The sequence below is a fragment of the Micromys minutus genome, assembly GCF_963924665.1.
Source record: "Micromys minutus genome assembly, chromosome: 4".
NCBI lineage: Eukaryota > Metazoa > Chordata > Mammalia > Rodentia > Muridae > Micromys > Micromys minutus.
In genome coordinates this window covers 38,177,340-38,201,794 of record NC_137973.1, presented here as the reverse complement: position 1 = coordinate 38,201,794, position 24,455 = coordinate 38,177,340, and the positions used below count along the sequence as shown (strand labels likewise).

Below are 24,455 nucleotides of genomic sequence, written 5' to 3'. Positions count from 1 at the left end.
GGTGTCTGCACAGGGGATAACCATCCTGAATGCAGCAGATCTCATCTTTTCTTTTTTTTTAAAGTTCATTTTTTGAGTGCTCTGTTGCATGTATACCTGCACACCAGAAGAGCGCATCAGATCATTTTATAGTTGGTATGAGTCACCATCTGGATACTGGGAATTGAACTCAGGACTTCTAGAGTCCAGCTAGTGCTTTTAACTGCTGAGCCATCTCTCCAGCCCCTAAAAATAAATATTAAAAGATACATTCTTTTTAGAGCACAGTTATAACATAGCAAATACATGTATTGTAAATCCCTTTTCAACATTTACAGACAATTAGAGAGCTTTAGAATTCAAATGTAGTTTCAGAGTTTGTTTTTTTTTTTTTTCTTTCCCCCAACAAAAGAATTAACTTGTTTGGTGGTTTTAATATTTTAACATGATTATATTTTATCAGGTGATGTTATTGTAGACATCAATGGCAACTGTGTCCTTGGTCACACCCATGCAGATGTTGTCCAGATGTTTCAGCTGGTACCTGTCAACCAGTATGTCAACCTTACTTTATGCCGCGGTTATCCACTTCCTGATGACAGTGAAGATCCTGTTGTGGACATTGTTGCTGCTACCCCTGTTATCAATGGACAATCATTAACAAAGGGAGAGACATGCATGAGTACTCAGGATCTTAAGCTGGGAGCAGTGGTTTTGGATCAGAATGGAAAATCAGGACAAATCTTGGCCAGTGATCGTCTCAATGGTCCGTCAGATTCAAGTGAACAGAGAGCATCCCTGGCATCATCAGGCAGCTCCCAGCCTGAACTAGTGACTATCCCTCTGATTAAGGGCCCCAAAGGCTTTGGGTTTGCAATTGCTGACAGCCCAACTGGACAGAAGGTGAAAATGATACTGGATAGCCAGTGGTGTCAAGGCCTTCAAAAAGGGGATATCATCAAAGAAATTTACCATCAGAATGTGCAGAATTTAACACATCTCCAAGTTGTAGAAGTACTAAAGCAGTTCCCAGTAGGTGCAGATGTTCCATTGCTTATTTTAAGAGGAGGTGAGTAACACCCCAAGGATGATTCTCATTCCAAGCATCACCCTCCCTTAGGCAGATTTCCCTGGCAGGTAGTGTGCATTTTCCTAGTGGCTCCATCTAATTGTTTCAGCAGCAGTATATTTTTAAGCTCTGTGTTGATTATTGGTGGTTTCATTCATGTCCATTATGAATATAATTTTTCCCCATGGTAGTCTTTTTAAAATTTAATTTATAATGTTAATGATTAGAGAAAGTCACAGCACTATGCTATATCAAATAAAATACATCTTCTTAATTTCATTCTCTGTTGATAATAGAAATTGACTTTTTATTCTGTGGTGTTTCATTGGGAGCTCTGTACTACACTAGAGATTTGAAATGCTAACATTTTTGTGTATGAGTAAATCATCAGGAAGGTATTAACCTGATCCATATCTTAAGTTCTATGTTCTGCCTATATTAATTAAGCCTTGCAGTGCTTATGTGAAAAACTATGAAAATTTTTATTTTTCAAGGTTATTAACTGACATGAACTTTTCCTAGACATTCTGAATCTAATTCTAAGGACTAACTACAAAGTTGTATTTCAATAGGCTTTCTTAAGTCCACGCCATTGAATGACTAGTGTTTAGGTTCTTCCTTATCCTGATTCTTAGTTTTTATATTTGAGGTACAACATTACATCTTAGGAGATGTTTTCATTTTTTTAAACTCCTTTTGGTGTTTTTCTAAGTAATATAGTACAGTATTCTCAGAGCCAGGTTAAAAAACATCTTCGTGATGGGGCTGACAAGTTGGTTCAGTGAAGTTCAGATGTGGGCAAGCCTGGCAGTCCATGCATGCCTGTAACCCTAACTCAGAAGGGAATGGAGAAGGAAGGATCATGGGAGCTTACTGATTTCCAGCCTACCTGAGAAAATGTGAGCCTCTGGCTCAGGTAGAGACCCTGCCTCTGCCACAAGGGAACAGGTGGAGTGTGGTAGAAGAAGACATCCAGTAACCTCTTTTGGTCTCCATGTGTGCACATTATTAATGGTCCTATCTTTCATATCATAAGGTGGATAATTGAAAACCCTTTTTAAACATAAACATCCTTTTAGTTTGTTTCAGAGGAACCAGGTAAGAAGTAGCTAAAGCAGATGGCAAGCTAGAGTACACACACACACACACACACACACACACACACACACACACACACACACACACACACACACTCAAAATAAATAAATAAACAGATCTTTAAAGGAAATATCTTTGTGAGTGCTTGAGAGTTTTCTAACAAATTCAGAAGCCATGGTTTGATATTAGATGTGTTAATGTCGGTTTTTGCTTCTCTGCTCACTGTTTCTGTGATTTAAGGAACCTCAACTATTAAATGGTTCTAGCATTTATGCCTCAAGAATGTTGTGAAGTTGAAGATAATAGACATTTAATGCCTGATATATAGTTGATACTAGGTAGAATTGAAGTTTTATCTTAGATATTATTAATGTTTGGTCTAGGAATATTTTCTGTTTTTAAATTTTGGTTTTTTAATCTTAGGTCCTTGTTCACCAACTAAAACTGCCAAAATGGTGAGTACCATGGTGGTCTTCTAGTGCTTTTCCCACACCCTGAAGAAGCTGCCTTCTTCCCTTGCTATGAAAATGGCTATGAGAAATCAGAGTCATGTTGTCCTAGACTTAGATCCGAAACCCTAGGCATTGGTAAGAAACTCACATTGAAGGCTGTGTTTGACTGGTTAAGGCTTGCTACTGGAAGAGCACTTAGAGGCTCAGATTAGCAGTGGCCCTTACTCTCATAGTCCTAAAGTGGGCAATTGAAGACCCTATGTAAATGTTATTTTAGTTTGTTACAGAGGAGCCAGGGAAGGAGCTCACTATCAGGACAGATGGCAAGCCATTAGTACATCTTCTTGCTGGTGCCCAGGAAGACAGCACAATAATTGATCATAATTTCATGTAGATTGTAAATCCCCAGACTTGGATGATCCTGGATTTAAGACTAAGCAAAACTTTCCAAAATGATTGTTTTCTTCTGAGCTAAATCTTTTTATATCAAGTGTTAATAGTGTTGGATCTGAAACTGTGTCTTCTTTGTTATTCCTTTGAATAACTGAAAAGCCTACTTAAAGATTCATATAGAGAAAATAGACATTTAAAATGGTTGTGCCAAGTAGCACTATTATTGTGGAAGAAACTGCTAGGCATAAGATACTGTTTTTTATGGCTACTTACATGGATATAAGAACAATTATACTTAATACCTCAGCTTGACTAATGGTTTATCCTATGTGGAATAGAAAGCTGGTTTCTATGAAAAGTCATTAAGTTTTTCAAGGAAAGACCACATAGTATTAAATAAGCTAATTCCTTCCAACACACTAAGTCTGCAGAAGTTTCTTTTGAATGGATCAGGGCATGCAGGGTGGGACTTGGAGGGGGTGTTGTCATTTAGACTCCACTTTTTTATGGGTTCTCTTATGTTAATTGTAAACAGAAGTTTTTTCTGTCCAGTCAGTTAAGATTTCACTGTATTTTCTACATTTGTCCCCTTCCTCTAGCAACCATCTTAATTCTGTATTTCACAGTAAGTTCCCTTGCAGCCATGGTGACACTGAAGACAATGGTGAAAGTCTCTGTTGATCTTTAAGGACACTGACAGTATCCTAGAACATGTGGGGGAAGGGGAGGTGGCTCAGTCACCTCGCTGCCATCTCACTGAGTCTAGGTCTGTGACACAGCGCTTGGGAATGATTGACCTTTCAGTGCTTCCATATAGACTGCTGTCCCTGCACTTTAAACAGTATTGATTATATATGCCTGTGACTCTTCCTCTCAACAAAAATTCAGGAGAGCACAGCTGATCTCAAATTCTCATTTTAGGCTATTTTTTTAATTTTATATTTAAATTTTTTATTAAAGAACACACTTTTGGGCCAGTGAGATAGCTCAGTAATTAAAGGTTCTTGCTCTGGCAGCCTGGCAACCTGAGTTAGATCTAGAAACCCACAGGGGAAGGAGAGAACTGACTTCCTGAAAGGTGTCCTCTGACCTCATCTACACACCCACACACACACCATAAATCATGACGAGAGCAATGGTGATGATGATAAATAAGATAAAGAAATTACTTTCCTGACTGCTTTGGGAAAGTTATATTCGTATTTTGTGTTTCCCTTTCTGACTGACTGGCCAAAATAGGTGTTTTCCCAAATGGCTTTGCATTGGCCAGTAGAGGTTTTTGCCATATACCAGGAAGCATAACACACCCAACCCAGTTTCTTAAAAGAAATATTACCTTAAACATCATCAATGGGAATTAAAGTTAGTGAGTAGGAGGTGGATCGTTCTTCTTGCTTTCTTTAGAGGCTACCTTGTAATTGATTATTTTCATCTTTGAGTCTCTTTTTGTCTTGGTGGTGAAGAAAAGGGTAAGACTGCTTAAACATAAACAAGAGCCCTTTGGTTGAATTATTATAAACTCTTTAAATAATATGTTATATACGTTTTAACCACTTAGACATGGCTGTGTGAGTGAGTCTGCACATATGACCAGACTTTTGTAACTTTGCTGCCTATACAATTCTGTTAACACCCACAGCTTACACTACCATTCTGTAAAATAACCAACCATCTGAATTTTAAAATATTAAGCAAGGCCCTTTTATTTCCATTTTAGAAAACAGATACAAAGGAAAGTTCAGGAAGTTTGGAGACAATAAATGAGCCTATTCCCCAGCCTATGCCTTTTCCGCCCAGCATAATTAGATCAGGATCACCGAAATTGGATCCTTCTGAAGTCTACCTGAAATCTAAGACTTTGTATGAAGATAAACGTAAGTAGTTGTGAGACATTTCAAGGGAGTGTAACAAGATCAATTTGCATTATATAAAATGGGAAACCTCCCATCCTTTACAAGCATATTGAGATATTATTCCTTCATTCCCATTTTAATGTGATTCTGAACCTTTGCTGAGTATGTTCAATATTCATTCCTTCTTATCAAAACCATGAATTGAGTACAAGCTGTCCACTAGATAGCATGTCAGGTAAATTGCAACACAGAGAAAAATAAATTACCTGAACCTAGCTTTATATCCTGCTCATACCCCTCCTCCCTCTCACCCCCTCTCACAATCCTTTCTCTCATTCCCCCTCCCTTCTCTTCTGAGCAGGTAGGGGTCCCCTAGGTATTAATCACTTCACCCTGACACATCAAGTCTCTTTGGGGCTAGGCACACCTTATCATAGTGAGACCAGACAAGGCAGCCCAGCTAGAAGAACATATCCCACAGCTAGGCAACAGCTTTTGAGATAATCTCTAGTCCAGTTCTTCAGGACCCATTTGAAAACCAAGCTGGACATATGATACACACTGCATGTGGAAATTTCATTAAATCCAAATGGATCAGACAGGTACATACTACCTAGTAGGGATAGTGGTAGAAAGATACTGTCTTAGTCAGGGTTTCTATTCCTGCACAAACATGACCAAGAAGCAAGTTGGGGAGGAAAGGGTTTATTCACCTTACACTTCTACATTGCTGTTTATAACGAAAAGAAGTCAAGACATGAACTCAAGCAGGTCAGGAAGCAGGAGCTGATGCAGAGGCCATGGAGGGATGTTGCTTACTGCCTTGCTTCCCCTGGCTTGCTCAGCTTGCTTTCTTATAGAACTCAAGACTACCAGCCCAGGGATGGCACCACCCACAATGGGCTGGGCCCTCCCCCTCTTGATCACTAGTTGAGAAAATGCCTTACAGCTGGGTCTCATGGAGGCATTTCCTCAAAGGAGGCTCCTTTCTCTGTGATACCGCCAGCTGTGTCAAGTTGACACAAAACCAGCCAGTACAGATACCCTGGATACTTTGGGATGCAGAGTAGGGAATAGCCAGTTTATCATCATGGAAGGTACATAGCATCAGGCAATGCTTATACAGGAAGCACACATAAACCTTCAAGGATGAGAGGTAATGAAGACAAAGGGAGGAGACATGTACACTGGCTTCCTTGGCCTGTGATCTGCAGTGTGGTGCATCGGATTGTGGACAGAAGGAAGCTGAAACTGTATGAATAAAAGAAAACTACAGAATACACTTAGCTATAGGGAAAATAGTTTTAGTTTTGTGTGATATAAAGTAATTAAAGAAATAAATTACTGGGAAAAGAGAGTTTTATCTGCATTGTAAAAGGAATACACTAGTGGAAATACTGTATGTAACTGACTTCATGCGTAGGTAACTAGTTGTACATTTTTATCTTGGTACCTGCCTGCCATATTCAGAAAGGAGAGGCCCAAACCAGCCACAAGCCTAGCAAAGCAATAATTTAATCTATGTATAAAACCCCTTTCTTTAGGCTATACATTATTGTCTGATGTACTCTTTTTTTCATTTACACTCCAGATCTTATTCCCCTCCCGGTCCACCCTCAGACTGTTGCACATCCCATACTTCCTCCCTACCCCACCTGTCTCCATGAGGATATCTCCACCCCACCCACCCCACCCACCCCACCAGACCTCTAAACTCCCTGGGGCCTCCAGTTCCTTCAGGCTAGGTACATCTTCTCTGAACCCAGACCTCTGCTGTTTATGTGTTGGGGTCTTCATATCATCTGGTGTATGCTGCCTGGTTGGTGATCTAGTATCTGAGAGATCTCAGGGGTCCAGGTTAATTGAGACTGCTGGTCCTCTTACAGGGTCCCCCTCCTCCTCAGCTTCTTCCAGCTTTTCCCTAATTCAACCACAGGGATCAGCAGCTTCTGTTCATTGGTTGGGTGCAAATATTTGCCTCTGACTCTTTCAGCTGCTTGTTGGGTCTTTCAGAGGGCAGGCATGACAGATCCCTTTTGGGGCCTCCCCTTGAGCCGGATCCCACTTTAAGCCTGTCAGTGGACCTTCTTTTCCACAGGCTCTTCTCCATTTCCATCCCTGCAGTTCTTTCAGCCAGGAACAGTTAGAGTTTTGATGTGAGATAGCAACCCCCTCCCTCACTTGATGCCCTATCTTTCTGCTGGAGGTAGGCTTTACAAGTTCCTCTCCCTATTGTAGGGCATTTCATCTAGGGTCCCTCCCTTTGAGTCCTGAGAGTCTTTCATCTCTCAACCTTCTACCTCCTGAGATTGCCTGTTTCCATTCTTTCCGCTGGCCCTCAGGGCTTCAGTCCTTCCTTCTCCCAGACCCAGTACCAGATCATGTTCCCCTCTTCCCCCATTCCCCTTTCTCCTTTTCCTCTCAGGTCCCTCCCTCCTTCATCCTTTGTGGTTGCTTTCTTCTCCCTCCCAAGTGGGACTGAGGCATCCTCACATGGGCCCTTCAGCTTGTTGACCTTTTTGAGTTCTGTGGACTATATATCCTGGGTATTCTGTACTTTTTTTTTGTAATATCCATTTATTAGTGAGTACATACCATGCTTGTCCTTTTGGGTCTGACTTACCTCACTCAGGATGGTGTATTTTCTAGTTCCATCCATTTGTCTGAAAACTCGAGATGTCCTTGTTCTTAGTAGTATTCCATTGTGTAAATAAACCACATTTTCTGTATTCATTCTTCTTTTGTGGGACATCTGGGTTTTTTCCAGTTTCTGGCTACCACAATGAACATAGTAGAACACATGCCCCTGTGGCTTGGTGGGGAGTCTTTTGTGTATATTCCCAAGAGTGGTATATCTGGGTCTCCAGGTAGTTCTGTATCCAATTTTCTGAGGAACCTCCAAATTGATTTCCAGAGCGGTTGTATCAGTTTGCAATCTTACTAGCAATGGAGGAGTGTTCCTCTTTCTCCACATCCTTTCCAACATGTGTTGTCACCTGAGTTTTTCATCTTAGCCATTCTAATTGGTGTAAGGTAGAATCTCGGGGTCATTTGGATTTACATTTCTCTGATCACTAAAGACTTTGAACATTTCTAAAGGTGCTTTTCAGCCATTCAGGATTCCTCTCTTGTCAATTCTTGGTTTAGTTCTATACCCCAGTTTTTGATTGGTTGTTTGGTTTTCTTGGTGATTAGCCTCTTGAGTTCTTTAGCCCTCGATCGAATGTGGGGTTAGTGAAGATTTTTTCCCAATCTGTAGGTTGCCAATTTGTCTTATTGACTATGTCCTTTGCCTTACAAAGGCTTTTTAGTTTCATGAGGTTCCATTAGCAATTCTTGATCTTTTAGCCATTGGAGTTCTGTTTTGGAAATTTCTTCCTATGCAAATGAGTTCAAGGCTCTTTCCTGATTTCTCTTCTATTAGATTGAGTGTGTCTGGTTTTATGATGAGGTCCTTGGTCCACTTAGACTTGAGCTTTGTGCAAGGTGACAAATATGGGTCTATTTTCATTTTTCTACATACAGACAGCCAGTTATATCAGCCCCATTTATTGAAGATGCTTCCTTTTTTCCATTGTTTATTTCTTTGTCATAAAGTTATAAGTGTGTATAAGTGTGTAGCTTTATTTCTGGGTCTTCAGTTCTGTTCCATTGATCAACATGTCTTTCTCTGTACCAGTACCATACAGTCATCACTATTGCTCTGTAGTGGAGCTTGAGGTCAGGGATGGTGAGTCCCCAGCCATTCTTTTATTGTTAAGAATTGTTTTCACTATTCTGGGTTTTTTGCCTTTCAAGGTGAATTTGAGAATTGCTTTTTCATGTCTTTGAAAAATTGTGTTGGAAATTTAATGGGGATTGCATTGAAACTATAGATTGCCTTTGGTAGGATGGCCATTTTTACTTGTTAATTCTGTCAATCTATGAGCATGGGAGATCTCTCCATTTTCTGAGATCTTCTTTGATTTCTTTCTTGAGAGACATGAAGTTATTGTCATACAGATCTTTCGCTTGTTTAGTTAGAGTCACCCCAAGATATTTTATGTTCTTTGTCACTATTGTGAAGGGAACTGTTTCCCAAATTTCTTTCTCAGCCTGTTTATCATTTGTATAAAGGAAGGCTACTTATTTATTTGAGTTAATTTTATATCTACCCACTTTGCTGAAGTTATCAGCTGGAGAAGTTCTCTGGTTGTATTTTTGGGGTTGGTTATATATATTATTGTACCACCTGTAAATAGTGATACCTTTATTTCTTCTTTGCCAATTTGTATCCCTTTGATCTCATTTTGTTGTTTTATTGTTCCTCCTAGCACTTCGAATACTATATTGAATAGATATGGGGAGAGTGGGCATCCTTGTCTTGTCCCTGATTTTAGTGGGATTGCTTTAAGTATCTCTCCATTTAATTTGATATTGGCTGTTGGTTTGCAGTAGATTGCTTTTATTATGTTTAGGTATGGGCCTTAAACTCCCGATATCTCCAATACTTTTAACATGAACGGGTGCTATATTTTGTCAAATGTGTTTTCTACATCTAAGGAGATGATCATGTGATTTTTTTTTCCTTTGAGTTTGTTTATATAGCATTTTTCATTTACAGATTGAACCAACCTTGCATCCCTGGGATGAAGCCTACTTGATCATGGTTAACAATGGTTTTGATGTGCTCTTGGATTTGGTTTACAAGAATTTTATTGAGTATTTTTACATCGATATTCATAAGCAAGATTGGTCTGAAGTTTTCTTTTTTGGTTGGGTCCTTGTGTGGTTTCGGTATCAGAATAATTGTGGCTTTATAGACTGAATTAGATAGTGTTCCTTATGTTTCTCTTTTATAGAATAGTTTGAGAAGTATTGGTATCAGGTCTTCTTTGAAGGTCTGGTATAATTTTGCACTAAATCCATATGGCCCTGGGCTTCTTGGTGGTGGTGGGGGGGAGGTGTTTAATGACTTGTTCTATCTCCTTAGAGAATATGGGCCTGTTTAGATAGTTTACCTGGTCTAAATTTAACTTTGATATATGGTATCTGTCTAGAAAACCATCCATTTCATCTAGATTTTTCAGTTTTGTTGATTATAGGCTTTTGTAGTAGGATCTGATGATTCTTTGGATTTCCTCAGTTTCTGTTGTTTCCCTTTTCATTTCTGATTTTGTGAATTTGGATACTACCTCTGGGCCCTGTAGTTAGTTTAGCTAGGGGTTTATCTATTTTGTTGATTCTTTCAAAGAACCAGATTTTGGTTTTGTTGATTTTTTTTTGTATTGTTTTATATGTTTCTATTTGGTTGATTTCAGCCCTGAGTTCTGACTATTTCCTGCCTTCTACTACTCTTGGGTGAGTTTTCTTCTTTTTGTTCTAGAGCTCTCAGGTGTGTTGTTAAGTTGATAGTGTAAGATCTCTCCAGTTTCTTTAACAAGGTACTTAGTGCTATGAATTTTCCTCTTAGCACTGCTTTCATTGTGTCCCCTAAGTTTGGGTATGATGTGTCAACATTTTTATTAAGTTCCAGGATGTCTTTAATTTCTCTCTTCATTTGTTCTCTGACCAAATTATTGTTGAGTAGAGTGGTTCAGTTTCCGAGTGTATTCTTAATACTGGTATAATCTCTGCAGTGGCTTTGGACCCACTATAAAACAAATGAGTTTTTCACTCATGGATTCTCTTCCTTTTTTTTTTTAAATTTAGTTTATCATTACTGTATGTGTATATGTGTGTGACTTATGAGTACATACGTGCCACAGGCACATGTGGGTGTGGAGGTTGGTGAAGTTGGTTTTCTCCATCACCCCTTCCACTTCTTCATGAGTCACAGCAAGAGACACCCTAAACCAGCTTGTAAGCCTAACCAGTGCTTTATCTGCTGGGTTTGGTGTGTTGTTGCTGCTGGCAGTTGGACTTATGACCTTGTTCCTCACTTGTGTTGGGCACATGTTTCACCATGTAGCCAATCACCTCTAACCTAAAGTTCCACAGTTCTGGTAGGAAGTATTCATTCAAAGAGATTACTTCCAAAGAATGGCCAGGGAGTTACCCTACACCATGTAGTTTCTTGACAGTTTCTCTATTTTTTTTCTTCTTAGTTAATTCATCTTTCTTATGAATAAAGCTAATATTTTCCTAGAAATAAAATCTGAGACATAAAATTGATGTTTCTGAATAAATATTCTCAATGCATCCAGCTCCTTAGGGACAAGATTATGGGGGTAAGCCTGGCATCTGAGGAGTCAAGCTGGGTTTAAATCTTAGTTCTACCAGTTATTGGAAGATATCAGGTGATTTATTCAGGCCCTTAGTTTACCCACCTAGAAAATGGGATCATTAAGAGATACACACCTATTTCTCTTTTTCTTTAAAAATATTAACATTTTACACATTTAGGTTAATAGTTCATATTAAATAGCTTTTCTTAGACAAAACTATTTGTTTATGAGTAGAAATAAGTCATTTTATGGGCTCTCTTTTCCTAGGATTTAAAATACCTTGCCCAAATGTTAACTTAAATCATTTGCACTTTCAGTTGGCTAACAACATTCCGAAATTGATATTGCAATATTGATTGGACAGCATTAGAAGTTAGGGGCAGCTATAAGAGGGTGGGGATGGTAATCTGTTCTGTCTTGACACAGTTTTGTTTAGCTTTTGAAACAGCTCTCACATATATTTTCACATATCAGATGTTCTGAGTCTTTCAGTGCTCTATAATATTTTTTGTCAAATATTGAGCTTTATTTTATTTCTTTTAAAATAAATTAGTTTACATATTCTTATTTTCCTTAGCACCAAACACCAAAGACCTGGATGTCTTTCTTCGGAAACAAGAATCAGGGTTTGGCTTCAGGGTGCTGGGAGGAGACGGACCTGACCAGTCTGTAAGTGCACCCTGGATAGGGTTGGCCCTGGGGGTTTTGTTGGTTTGGTTTGGGGTTTTTGAGACCATGTCACACTATGTAGCCTCACTTGCCTGGAACTTGCTGTGTGAACCAGGCTGCCCTCAGTCGCATCCTGCCACTGCTTCCCTTTCCAGCATTAAATGTGCAACCATCACATCTAGCCCACTGCTCTAGTTAATAGTCTTGAATGGAGATTTGGTGGAATATAGGTTGTGTTAGTTCCATTTTATTACTGTGACAAGGTACCATGATCGAGGCATCTGAGGAGGAGTTGATTTGGCATGTGGTTTCCAAGGGAGAGTCTATAATAGTAGGAAGGCATGAAGCAGGTGGCGGGAGCAGGAAGCTGAGAGATCATATTTCCATCTACATTCAGGAAGCAGAGAGCAAACAGGAAGTCGGGCATGTCTATAAATTCTCAAAACCCAGTCCTAGTGATGCACTTTCTCGTGCAAAGCTCCACAGGTTCCATACCTTTCCTAAAGAGACCCATCACTAGGGACCAAGTGTTCAGAAACTAGGCCTGTGGGAGAAGTGGCTCATCAGGCCACTCAGCTTTTGTTTTGGTTCCCTCCCCCCTTAAGTTTACTGGGTTTTATTTTTCCTTTAATAAATAATTTTATTGACATGAATACCATATTTTTATGTCTGGCATTGTCTCTTAACAGTGTGGCATAAGCTTTAAAACCATATATCAACAGTTCTCTGAGTTCTAAGCCAGCCTGGTCTATAGAGCGAGTTCTGGACAGCCAAGCTATGCAGAGAAACCCTGCCTCAGAAAAGCAAACAAACAAACAAACAAACAAATCATACATTTAAAACTGAGTGTTTAACTCTAAACTTAACATCAATTAATTTTCTTCTGTTCTTTGTAAGTAGACAAAGCTTATTTGGAACTATTTGGAACTAGAGTTGTAGCTTGGCGATAAGATGTGCATTGTCTAGCAGGCACAGGGCTCTGATTTTGATTCCTAATATCAGAAAAGGATTATTTGCATTAATTCTGTCTGCCTTTATTAGACAGAGTCTAAGGCATTTTCCTTATCTCAGAACCCTGTAATCCAGTGTCTGCTTTGCCACAGGAGATAGTCCTCAGACTATTCCAGAGAAAGCTGGCACAGCGCTTAACACTTTGCTTGTTGTTTTCTTTTAGCTCTGGCATTAGCAAAATATACAATAATTAAAATTCTAGAAGATACAAGGGTTATATTAATAAAGCATTTAAAGTCCAGAATTTTATGTGGATTCATTTAAAAAGTCAGTGAGGTTTGGTTTTACATTTGCCTTATTGTTGAATGTCAGAGAAATTATACAATCTAGAATTTAAGAATATTTATATTTGTTATATATAATATAGAAGTCCTGCTTTGATACTCTTAGAAATTTAGTCCTTTAAATATGAAAGGCTTCTATTTCTGACTGCTGAGTCATATTTGTAGCACATAAATGTTATAATTAATAATATAACTTACAATGACATTGATCATTGGAGACATAGAGCTTAAGGCCCATTGCTGTTTACAGAGCAAATGTCAGATACTTTGGTTTTGATAGCATATGAATGTTTTAATTGCTTTCTATTTTGTCAATGATCACAATGTTCACTTAGACAATTTAAGAATTTATCTTCAATAACTTGTGGACAAACTTTCTCTTATGAACTTCAAGGTTAGTAGTTCTAAAAGTACCATAAAATTACAGGGTTCTAGTTGCTGGAGAACAAGATGAACTGGGTCCAGCAGGCACAGGGCTATGACCAATACAATGACCCATAACCCCCGTATGCCCTCTGATATTTTAGGAACAAGAAATATTTGTTGCTTATATGGCCCAAACTTGCATTATTGACCATGGCATATATGGGAGAATCCTAAGATGGTGGTGGCTGTGAAAGATAAAGTCTTTGTTACATTGTAGTGGTGGAGAAGTTGGGAGAGCTTTTTAAGTTCTTAAGTAACTTTGTGTTTTCCTTGGATTCAGCCCTGGGGATCTAGAGCTTCATAACACAGTGTGGGTATTTGAAGTACCACTTTGGAGAATATGTACCTTCTGAAGTATGCCTTTTCATAGATTAGGTCTTTAACTCTTCAATTGATTTAGAGAAGTATATAAACCAATCTATACTATGCTCTTTCAGATATATATTGGGGCCATCATTCCCCTGGGAGCAGCTGAAAAGGATGGTAGGCTCCGTGCTGCTGATGAATTGATGTGTATTGATGGCATTCCTGTCAAAGGAAAATCACACAAGCAAGTCTTAGACTTAATGACCACTGCTGCTCGAAACGGCCATGTGTTACTAACTGTCAGGAGGAAGATCTTCTATGGAGGTATGTAACGTTCTTTCAGCACTAAAAGTTAGGAATCCATGTGCTCAGGTTTTATACGGTGTTCTATAAACACCCTATATTCAGCCGTGTATATGCTGACACTTTGGAGATAATTCACAGCCAACTACAGAAAGCTTTGTAGTGTAAAAGATCCAGAAATAGATTTCCAAAGTACAAGTAAACTTTGGTCTGCTACATTAATAATATATGATATATTATTATACATATATGATAATATATTCAATTTTTTTACCAATATATTACTATAAATGGGAGTATCAGTTTAAATTTTTAAAATAGTCATTTTATCATATTAAGATAGCCTTTACCTGAATATATCAAAAGGCTTAATTGTGATAAAAACACAAATATTCACAAATAGTAGAGTGTTTCTCTTTAGAAAATTTTGGTATAGGGCCAGGAAAGATAGCTTAGCCAGTACACTTCTTACCCTTACAGGCATGAGGATCTGTGTTTGTTCTATCTCCATGGCCCATAAAAAGCCAAACATGGTGCCATGATGTATAATCCTATTGCTGGGGAGGCAGAGAGGGAAGATCTGTAGGGCATTCTGGCAAGCCATCTAGCCTAATTGATGAGCTCCAGGCCAGTGACAAACCCTGACGTACAAAGTTGTCCTCCCGCCTCCATTTGGGCCAAACAAATACACATGCATGTGTACTAAAAAAGGCAAGTTTTGGTGTAATATAACTTAATATTTTTGGTACTTATTATGCATCAGATGCATCAGTTATTTTCTTTGGGCCCCCAGACTATAGTGTATTTATTATCATGTACCGTCACTGACAGAAAGGTTCACAGGCAGTAAGTAATGGGTCTAGGTTTAAATCTTTTTATTGCAGAGCCTACCATCTAAGCTATGACAGTAGAATATGAACAGATCTCAGTTTCTTACCAACACTTTTGTGACTACTGAATAGGATGTTTTTTTTTTAAAGCATTGTAGCTGTGGCTAGCCTGGAACTCACTGTATAGACAAGGCTACCCTACATAGAGATCTGTCCACTTCTGCCACCATGTCCTGCTGAATAGGATTTTGTACATGAATTCTTGCCAAGAGAGAGCAGACAGGCAAGCAGACAGACATACAGACGGTTTAGTAGTACAAGAAATTAAGCCTTATGAAGAGAGGGATTTTGATCTACTTACTGTCACGTATAATCCAGCGATTAGATAAAATCTGCCTGACGTGTAGCTATCAGTAAATGTTAATTAACTTGGTATTTGGGATTGAACTTCATGTTGAGCACGTGTTGAGTCCCTGGTCTGTCCCTGAGCTTGATTGCAGCAATGTGACAAAAGGCCTGCCAGTGGAGGTCTGTGTAGATCTTCATACAGTGTTGCTTCTTCATGTTGGTTGTGCTGGGTCAGTAAAAACCTGGAAAGTGTCACAAGGAATGTGCCATGAAGTTTTTTTAGTTATTTGATATTTTTAGAGACCAAGCTAATTCATCCAATAGGAAAAGAACCCCTACCCTTGTTTTCTCAGTAATAACTGGATGTTGGTATATTATATTTAGATTCTAAACCATATTCTTTGAAAATGTGCCTATGTGCTCATGTCTCTAGTGGGAGGCATGTGCTCAGAGAGGACAACCTTAGGTTATCCCTAAAGCATCATCTACTTTTTTTTTCCTTCAGAGTATTTCATTGACCTGGAACTTTCTTACAGAAAAGGCTGACAATCCCCAGGGATCTATCTGTCTCCGCCTCCCCAGTATGGCCCAGGCACTTTACTAACACTTGTTTTCTCGGGAGCTACAACACTCTTAACCTCAAGCAAATATAGAGCCAAAGGGACTGTATAAATGTGTCTTTAAGAAATGTAGTACGCTACTGATTCTTAGTGATATTTGTCCAAGTTGCCACAGAAACAAGCCTTTTCTCTGTTTTCTTGTTTTGCAAGTCAATTAAAACTCCCATTTTATTCTGTAATTCTTGAATATTATTGAATAGCAGCAAAAGGGTATAGGCTTACTGTCCTTTGTAGGGGATTCCATATGACTTTATACCCACAAGACTGCCATTCACACAAACAACTAGTTGCATATGGAGTAACATGATGAACTCAGCTGATATCATCAACCAAGAACCGTCAGTTATAAAACACCTGTATGAGAAACACCCTGTGTACATAGCAGATGGTTTGGGGCAGCTTTCTGGGAGCTTTCACCTCCACAGACGTCCATGTTCATCAATCCCTGAGCTAAATTATTTTACAGTTAACTTAAAATTTACTGTGTCATTTCAATCATCTATTTTTGTCAAAAGTTTATAGCCATCAAAGAACTAAAACAATTTTAATAATTCATTTATTAAAAATGACTTGTTTATTTTTAGTTTTATTTATGTATTGAATGCATGTTGATGACAAATGCCTTTACCAAGTAAGCTAACTCAAAAATTCATCTTAACTAACTAATCTTATAGAGGTTTTGAAGAACTCTCTCAAGTGAAATGACATTAGGTCATGGGTAGTTTATCTGTATATTTTAAGTATTTAGGAGTCAGGTAGACCCTCTACTGCCTACACCCATACTTTGATTAGGCCCAAGACTCTCAGGGAGGATGGACAACGTGCTATATTTCTGTTCTTTATGTTATTAGAAGTAAAATTTACTTTATAGCCCAGCACTAAAATACTTATTTCACACTTAACTATTTTCTACACTATTTTCCATAACCATTAAAAGTGATGTTTATTATAGACAAACAACCCGAGGATGAAAGCCCTCAAGCCTTCTCACAGAATGGATCTCCTCGCCTGAATCGGGCAGAGCTTCCAACCAGGTCTGCCCCACAGGAGGCCTATGATGTTATCTTACAGAGGAAAGAAAATGAAGGGTTTGGTTTTGTCATCCTCACCTCTAAAAGCAAGCCACCCCCAGGAGGTAAGGTACTGCATCCTGTTCTCTCCCTGAGAAACGTCAGTTTTTTAGGTTTATTAAATGAATCGAGACCTGTGTATAAATTGTCTTAGGTTTATCTTTTCTAAAGCAGTAATACCTTGATTCCAAAATCAAACAATCTAAACCCTTCAGACTTCAGATTTCTCTGGGATCTCAAATGCTACTAAAAAAAAAAAAAAAAAAAAAATCTTAGTTTTCAGCAATATTGAGGAACTATGCCAGGGATTTAATTTAATCAAATTAGAAAAAGATATAATTTAAATGCTTTTAAATAATAATTTTTAAGTCAGGAGGGTACTGATTTTCTTAAGTAGAAATGAATTAAATTCTGAGAGCAATTGAGAAGGTGTGAAACTGGGAAATAGAAAACCTTGCCCCAGTTATGCCTTAGATATTTCATATTGTAAATAACAATTGTATTCCAACTAGGAAACATTCTTGTTGAATGGTAAGACATTCCTACCTTTCATATATATTTCATTGAAAGGAAAGATTTTATTATAACCTTTAAAAATTAATATTCTGAGTCAGTGTTAACAGAGTTTTGCATCTGAGATAGATTAATGTATATATAAAAGAGATAATTGAGCAAGTACAAGGCTGTTAGGATTCAGCACATTAAATGTTTGCCTTGTCTTTGTGTTTCTAAAACCTAAGAACCCTAACTATGATTATGAAGTACAATTGAATATCAGGTAAGAAAAAGCACACTGATAGTTCTATATTATGCTTATCTATTTAATAACTCTTTTCTAAGTCAGAACAATAAAAATCCTTGACCACATGAGAATATGCTCTTGCCTTTGATAGTGGATTTGATGATTTCTTGGGTAGAAGATCCTATTAAACTAAATGATGACTTAAGACCTTATTAAAGAAAAAAAAATATAAAAGAAGGAGTTTTCAGGAAACTTCAAAAATCCTGCTACAATTATTAACGTGCATCTAAGAGGAGAAGATGCTGTAATGTGGATGAGTATTACTGTAGTCTCAGGGCACTGCACTGATTCTAGTTCCATATTCCCAGAGCAGTTGCTATGGTAACACTTGGACCTAGAACTGTCACTAACGCTGTGAAGATAATTATGCAGCCTATGTCAGAATATGAAACGAGAGATAGTTATGCTTAAAGAACATGAAAGAAGGGCTATAAAGATGACTCAAAGGGAAAAAGCACTTGTTGCTCTTGTAGAGGACCTTGGATCAGTTCCCAGCATCCACAGGATGGCACACCACTGCCTGTAACTCTAGCTCCAGGCCCTGGCACCAAACATATATATGGTATACATACATACATACATACATACATACATACATACATACATACATGTAGGCAAAACACCCATGTACATAAATAAATCTGAAAAGAAAAATGTGAAAGACCTTTCATAGGGACATGGGAAGGACACATGTGGAACCAGTATCAACACGGGAATGCTCTAAATGCCCTTTAGAGAGCTGTGACATGTCCTATGGTGCTCTCCCAAGAGCCCTCAAAGGAGCACCCCACCCCTACCTTCTGCAGAGAAAGAGCCTGTCAGACCCAAACCAGACCAGCTTTCTGGGACTGTCATCTTGTGTTCATCTGTTTTTCTCTTCTCTACTCATTCTGGCTCTTTCCTTCCTTCTTTACACTTTCACCTCCGCTGTGGTTGATGTCACTTAGCTCCCTCCCTCCCTCCCTTCCTCCCTCCCTCCCTCCCTCCCTCTCTCCCTCCCTCCCTCCCTTCCTCCCTCCCTCTCCCTCTCTCTCTCTCTCTCTCTTACCTCATCTCTTATCTCTGTCTCTCTCCATTGTTCTAGTAAAACTCTTTAGGTAGATAAAAAGGTCAAAAAGATTAGTGGCTTCAAACAAACTGGAACCAGATTTCTAGTAAGTGGAAAACAGAATCCAGCTCTTATCTATGGTTACAACCATATTAAAAAGTCTCTGTGTGGACAGTGGGAGGGATGGACAAGATAATTGTACTTTTTTCCCTTTGTTTTTGAAGGCTTTTCTTTGATGTTAGTATGTTAACTTTTAAATAATGATGAGGACAAACCCATCACTAGCAGGTATCTAAATTGGAAAACTTGGGGTTCTTGCCATAGTTATTCCTCATAAAATTGGCCGAGTCATAGACGGAAGTCCAGCTGATCGTTGTGGAAGACTGAAAGTTGGAGATCACATCTCTGCAGTGAACGGGCAGTCCATTGTTGACTTATCCCATGACAATATTGTTCAGCTCATCAAAGATGCTGGAGTCACCGTCACGCTGACAGTGGTTGCTGAAGAAGGTGAGGACAAGGCCACCCTTCCCCAAGCTCATGTATTAGTGTGTCTCAGTTACTGTTCTGTTGTCATTATTCTATTGCTGTGAATAAGCATCATGACCAAGGTAGCGTATAAAAGGATTCCCTTAATAGGAGTCTTGCTTATAGTTTCTGAGAGCTAGTCCATTAACTTAATGGAGGGGAACACAGCAGCAGGCAGGCAGGCAGGCCCTGGAGCAGTAGCTGAGGCCTTACACCTTACACATAAGACAGTGAGATGGGCCTTAGTTTAGGCTTTTAAAACCTCAAACAAGGCGACACCTACTCCAGCAAGAATTCACCTCCTAATTCTTCACAAATAGTTCCACTAACTAAGAACCAAGCATTCAAATGTATGACTCTATGGGGGCCATTTTCATTCACACCACCACACAGTGTGAGAGATGTTTATATGCTCTGTAGTCTCATTCTTTACCTCTTCTACTTCTTATCTTAAAAGACTATTATAAAGTTGTCAGCTACTCAAAAAAAAATTTAGCTGGTGAATGGTGGTCATTTATGTGTCAAGCAAATGTCCAGAAGTGAAAACTGGTAATACCTTCCAGATCTTACTTTCCTAATGTCTTATGTCTCAGTTTGAGTAAGAGGAGGCCCTCTGGAGTTCAAAGGGAGTTGCTGTTGACAGCACAGCTGGTTTGTCAGATCCAGTCCGGACTTCTTTGGGAGTGAAAGTTTGTTCTGGGCAGCTGCTGCATGAACAGGAATGGAGCGTGTAGAAATGCCTCCCAAATAAGTTGTAGAGCACAGACTGGCAGCCCTGGAGTAGCGTCTAACCTTGCTTTAAAGATGCCGTTTAGTCACTAAGAATTTCTAACTAGGAACTTTTTGAACCTGCCTGTGTCCTTTGTTTATTAGTTACAAAGTGACCACAATTTAATGCTTATCTCATCTCTTCTGATTTTGTAGTGATAATGAGAAGAAGGAGACAGAGTTGTTAAGGTACTTTGGGAATGTGGCCCAGTGGTAGAACGCTTGCCTAATATGCTCAAGACCCAGGGTTGGATTGCCAGTACTGCTGAGAGGAGAGATAGCAATTAAGGTTCCTCATACTTTGTTTATTCCTATTACAGCTTTCCCCTGTGGTCCTAAGGTCAATTCTCAGGTGTTTTGTAACCCCCATCCTCACAGCATGGTGCTGTGTTGTCAAAATCTGGTCTCAGTCTCCTGAGCTCAAGTGGCCCTGCCTCAGCCTCCCAGAACGAGAACTGTGCCCAGTGCATTTCTCCACATATTTCCTCTTTTTTGTTCCTACTGGATTACTCTTAGGGTTTCACCTTTAAGGGACTGTGGTGGGTAATTATTCTTGAGCACTGTCTCTTTAACATTTACTTTGTGACTCAAATGTCACAAAAGTCAGTGCTAGCATGGCCTTGTAGAGTCTGTGTGCAGTTGTTTCCTCAGGCCAGCCATGCAGGGTGCTGAGGGGAGAAGGGACTCCAGTCAGTACAAGACCAGCAGACTGCAGCCCGCCTCAGGCTGGCAGTGCTGTAACACACAGGACAGTCCAGACAGGAACTGTTTTCTGTGAGACTAAGCTTTTCCTGACTGCTTATTCTCGATGCCCTTAGTGTGCTGCTGCTGCTGCTGCTGCTGCTGCTGCCACCGCCCATAGAGCACACCTGGGATAACCTGGGACAGTGTGGTGGGAGAACAAAGTTTTTTCAAAGATATCACTGATTGTTGATGGTAAATTTTTCTAAAAGGTTATCCAGAAGTGCTCATTTTTCTTAGAGTAAAAACTACCTTTGACATTTCAGTCCAAATGTTTTGGACAGATGTTAATGTAGGGACATGATCATGTCACCACTAGGAAAAAGATGAAAGAGAAATCGTAGTCACTGATTGCCTATCATTTTATTGTACTCTGGATTTTTTTTTAAACTATGAAAATATTTGGAGTCCCTGATTTTATTCAGGAAAGAATAGAAAGTCTCCTTTTGTACTAAAAATTTTCTTTATAGAATTTGCCAGTTTTCTAAGCTTCTCATTGAATTCAGTGTACAGCTTAGCAGCTGCCCTGCAATTAAGTGAATCTTGAAAGCTGTTTTCAGAAAGTATGTTCACACCATTCCTCCAAGTTACACAGGCCTTACTGATGCCTGTCTCCTGCCCACCCACCACTCTGGCCTTCACTGTGAGAGGGAAAGGGTTTGTTACCTGGTGAACCATGTGTCTTCTCACTTTCTTCATCTTCCCTTTGCACAGTGCTAGTTTATATCCGGTGCTATTTTGTATTTTATGTACTTTGCCATGATAAGGCAAGTGCCATGTGTCATAGAAGAACTTTGAAGCTGCATCATGACCAGGACCTGTGTCCACCCTACACGTTGACACCAGTGCTTCTCCCTTTACCACAGTAAATTGGGCTTAAGATCGGAGCAGGAGTTGGCTGACCTGGTAGTTTGTACTCACTATATAGAAACCTTTAAAGCTTTTTCAAATTGACTCCTAATGTTTTGTCAAGTCCTTTTTTTTTTTTAAGAGTGGGCATAAGTTACCATAACCACCAAGAATATACACTGAAACAAAACAGACATTGTTTGTGTCTTTCCCCACTGGATCTCGTTTTATTCCCACTTGTCCACTGCACTGTGGTTTCCCTTCTGGTATACTTCATGTGTTCATTTTCATCTGTGTGTCTTTTAAAGTGTGTGTATTGTCCTTACTTTTTCAGTTGTATAGGTAGATGATTCTATGTTATAGATTGCTATTCTGGGGCCTATTCTCAGAACTATGGAATTTGTTTTGTTTTCCAGAATTCAGTCAAAGATTCTACAATTCCTCATGTCATCTCTTCTTTTTTCTTTTAAGTAAGACAAATTCACATGTTATAAAACTCATTACAACATGCCATCCAGTACTGTTCTGGGGGGTTATTTGGGGTGTGGAAGGGTCTTTTTTGTTTTTTTAAGTTTATCCACACGGTTATCTAACCATCACCACTAATTTCACATTTTATCATCTCCCAAAAGAAACTCCATAATCATTAAAAATTACTTCCCATTTTCTTCGAATACCATCCCTCAGCAATAACACACCTGCTGTTGGCCTCTGAGCATTTGTTAGACATTTTACTTAAGTGGAATCATATATCACTCCACCTTGTCTGTCTGGCTTCCTTCCCTAGCAAATTTTGAAAGTTCAACTTCACTGTAGTCTTTATCATTCCTTTTATACAAAATAATATAAAGTCCATATTACATATCTATCCTTTTACTTACCAGGTAGTCATTTGATAGACATTTGTTTCTCCTTTTATTGTGAATTATGTTGATTTCTGTATATGTTTTCCTGCAATGCATGATTTCATTTTTCTTGGCTTTTTCCTAAAGTTAGAATTGTCAGGTAATATTGTGTACTCTCATATTTAGCTTTTTGAGGGTTGCCAAATGATTACTTTAGCCAGCTACACCATCTTATACTCTCATCAGCCATATATGAGGGAGGCTTCCAGATTTTTCAGATCCTTCACAACACCTATTTCCTGGTTGGGGTTGTTTAATCATACTAGCCATTATAATGGATGTGAAGTGGTATTTCACTGTGCTTTGGCCTCACATGTCACTGACAACTAGTAATGTCAAATTTAGTATCTTTTCCTGTGCTTTGGAGAAATGGCTATTCAAATCCTCTGTGTGTGTGTGTGTGTGTGTGTGTGTGTGTGTGTGTGTGTGCGTGCGCGGGCGTGCGCTTGCCTTTTGTTGTATTAAAAGTTTTCTTTACTTATTCTGAATGCTAGGTCTTTTTCAGGTGTGCAGCTTTCAAGTGTTTGTCTCCCAGCCTGCATTTGTCTTTGCACTTCCTCATTATTTACCCTTTAATGCAGACACTTGAATGTTGATAAGGACTCGTTTCTATTCTTTTTGCTGTTTGGTGCTTTGTTCTTAAAGGATTCTATACATTTACAGTATATCCACATTGTATGTAGCTTGGTAATTTCCCATGGGTGTTTACCTCATCTTACCTCTCTGCTTCCCATATTGCCCCCAGCTCCATACATAAAATCATCCTGTGATCCACATTTCTATGTGTATCCTATAAAACAGTGTGAGTATGTCTGGAGTAGTTACTTACTCAGTCAATGAGTATTAACATACCATCTGGCTGTCAGTGTTTCTGTAACTTCTGTAGCCATCTCTACCTCCACTAAAACACCCAGGTTCCTTCCTGAGCCCTTAGTGCGTGGTCTTTACTTGGCATTGGCAGCTTGTTTGTGTGCAGTGCGGTCAGCACTGTGAGAATACTGTGATCAGAGTGTGCTTACACAGCCAGAAGGATCCCAAGAGAAACTGACATGTTGAACACAAGGTGAAGTAGGAAGCTCATTCCAGGTGATAACTTTAGTAGAATTTTATATGTGACAAAAAGTTTACCTTAAGAATTATAGCAGAATAGTTGGCCTGTTTCATGGTTTATGTTAAAACTAGAGACCCAGAAACTGAGGGAAGTTCAAAATTGGTGGCAAGAAAATCATGAGATATGACTTGTTCAATCCGTATAATGTCTCCGTTTGGTATTGGATAACTAATTGGGTATGCTCTTTCCTGGGGAAGACTTTTCCTCCTGGTCCCAGAAATCTTCAGTTGCCTGTAGTTATTTGCGTTGAGGCCTCATGAGATTTTTCACCAATCCACTTTGGCTTGTCAGTTGGTGTCATCCACAGCTCACATTTAGGCAGTCATGTTGATATTTTATGCAACTTCTGACATTACTAGGAAACACTATCTCACAGCAAACCAATCCTGTGGCTCTTATAAATGTTCTGTCCCCTTTCCACATGTTTCCTGAACCATAGGTACAGGTGTGTTTTGTAGATGCATCCACTGGTACTGAGCTCCACAGCCCTGCATTTTGATCGCTTGTGGTTTTCTGTAGTGGTCTCCATCTGTTGCAAATAGAAATTTCCTTGATGAGGGGTAAAGACTGTACTCATCTGTGGGGATAAGGACAAATGCTTAAGTTGTTGTTGGGAATTATTCTGATTTAGTAAATCAGTGGCTATAGATTCTCCTTCAATAACCATGACTTCACTAGCACATAGTTAGGTTTCCAGTCCAAGGCATGGTTTTCCTTTCCCTCTTGTTAAATGGGTCTTACAATCCAATAATTATCACACACACACACACACACACACACACACAC

General features: G+C 39.1%; 1 protein-coding gene across 2 annotated transcripts in view; it reads left to right on the top strand.

Moving 5' to 3' along the window:
- MAGI3 (membrane associated guanylate kinase, WW and PDZ domain containing 3) overlaps nucleotides 1–24,455 on the top strand; it is a 230,552-nt gene that overhangs the window by 194,000 nt on the left and 12,097 nt on the right. For both annotated transcript variants that reach the window (XM_080915746.1, XM_080915747.1), the window contains exons 10-16: nucleotides 443–1,048; nucleotides 2,570–2,601; nucleotides 4,709–4,865; nucleotides 11,628–11,719; nucleotides 13,878–14,070; nucleotides 16,800–16,982; nucleotides 19,092–19,277. In XM_080915746.1, coding sequence (XP_080771872.1) covers nucleotides 443–1,048; nucleotides 2,570–2,601; nucleotides 4,709–4,865; nucleotides 11,628–11,719; nucleotides 13,878–14,070; nucleotides 16,800–16,982; nucleotides 19,092–19,277 — 1,449 coding nt within the window. The remainder of the gene's footprint in view (nucleotides 1–442; nucleotides 1,049–2,569; nucleotides 2,602–4,708; nucleotides 4,866–11,627; nucleotides 11,720–13,877; nucleotides 14,071–16,799; nucleotides 16,983–19,091; nucleotides 19,278–24,455) is intronic.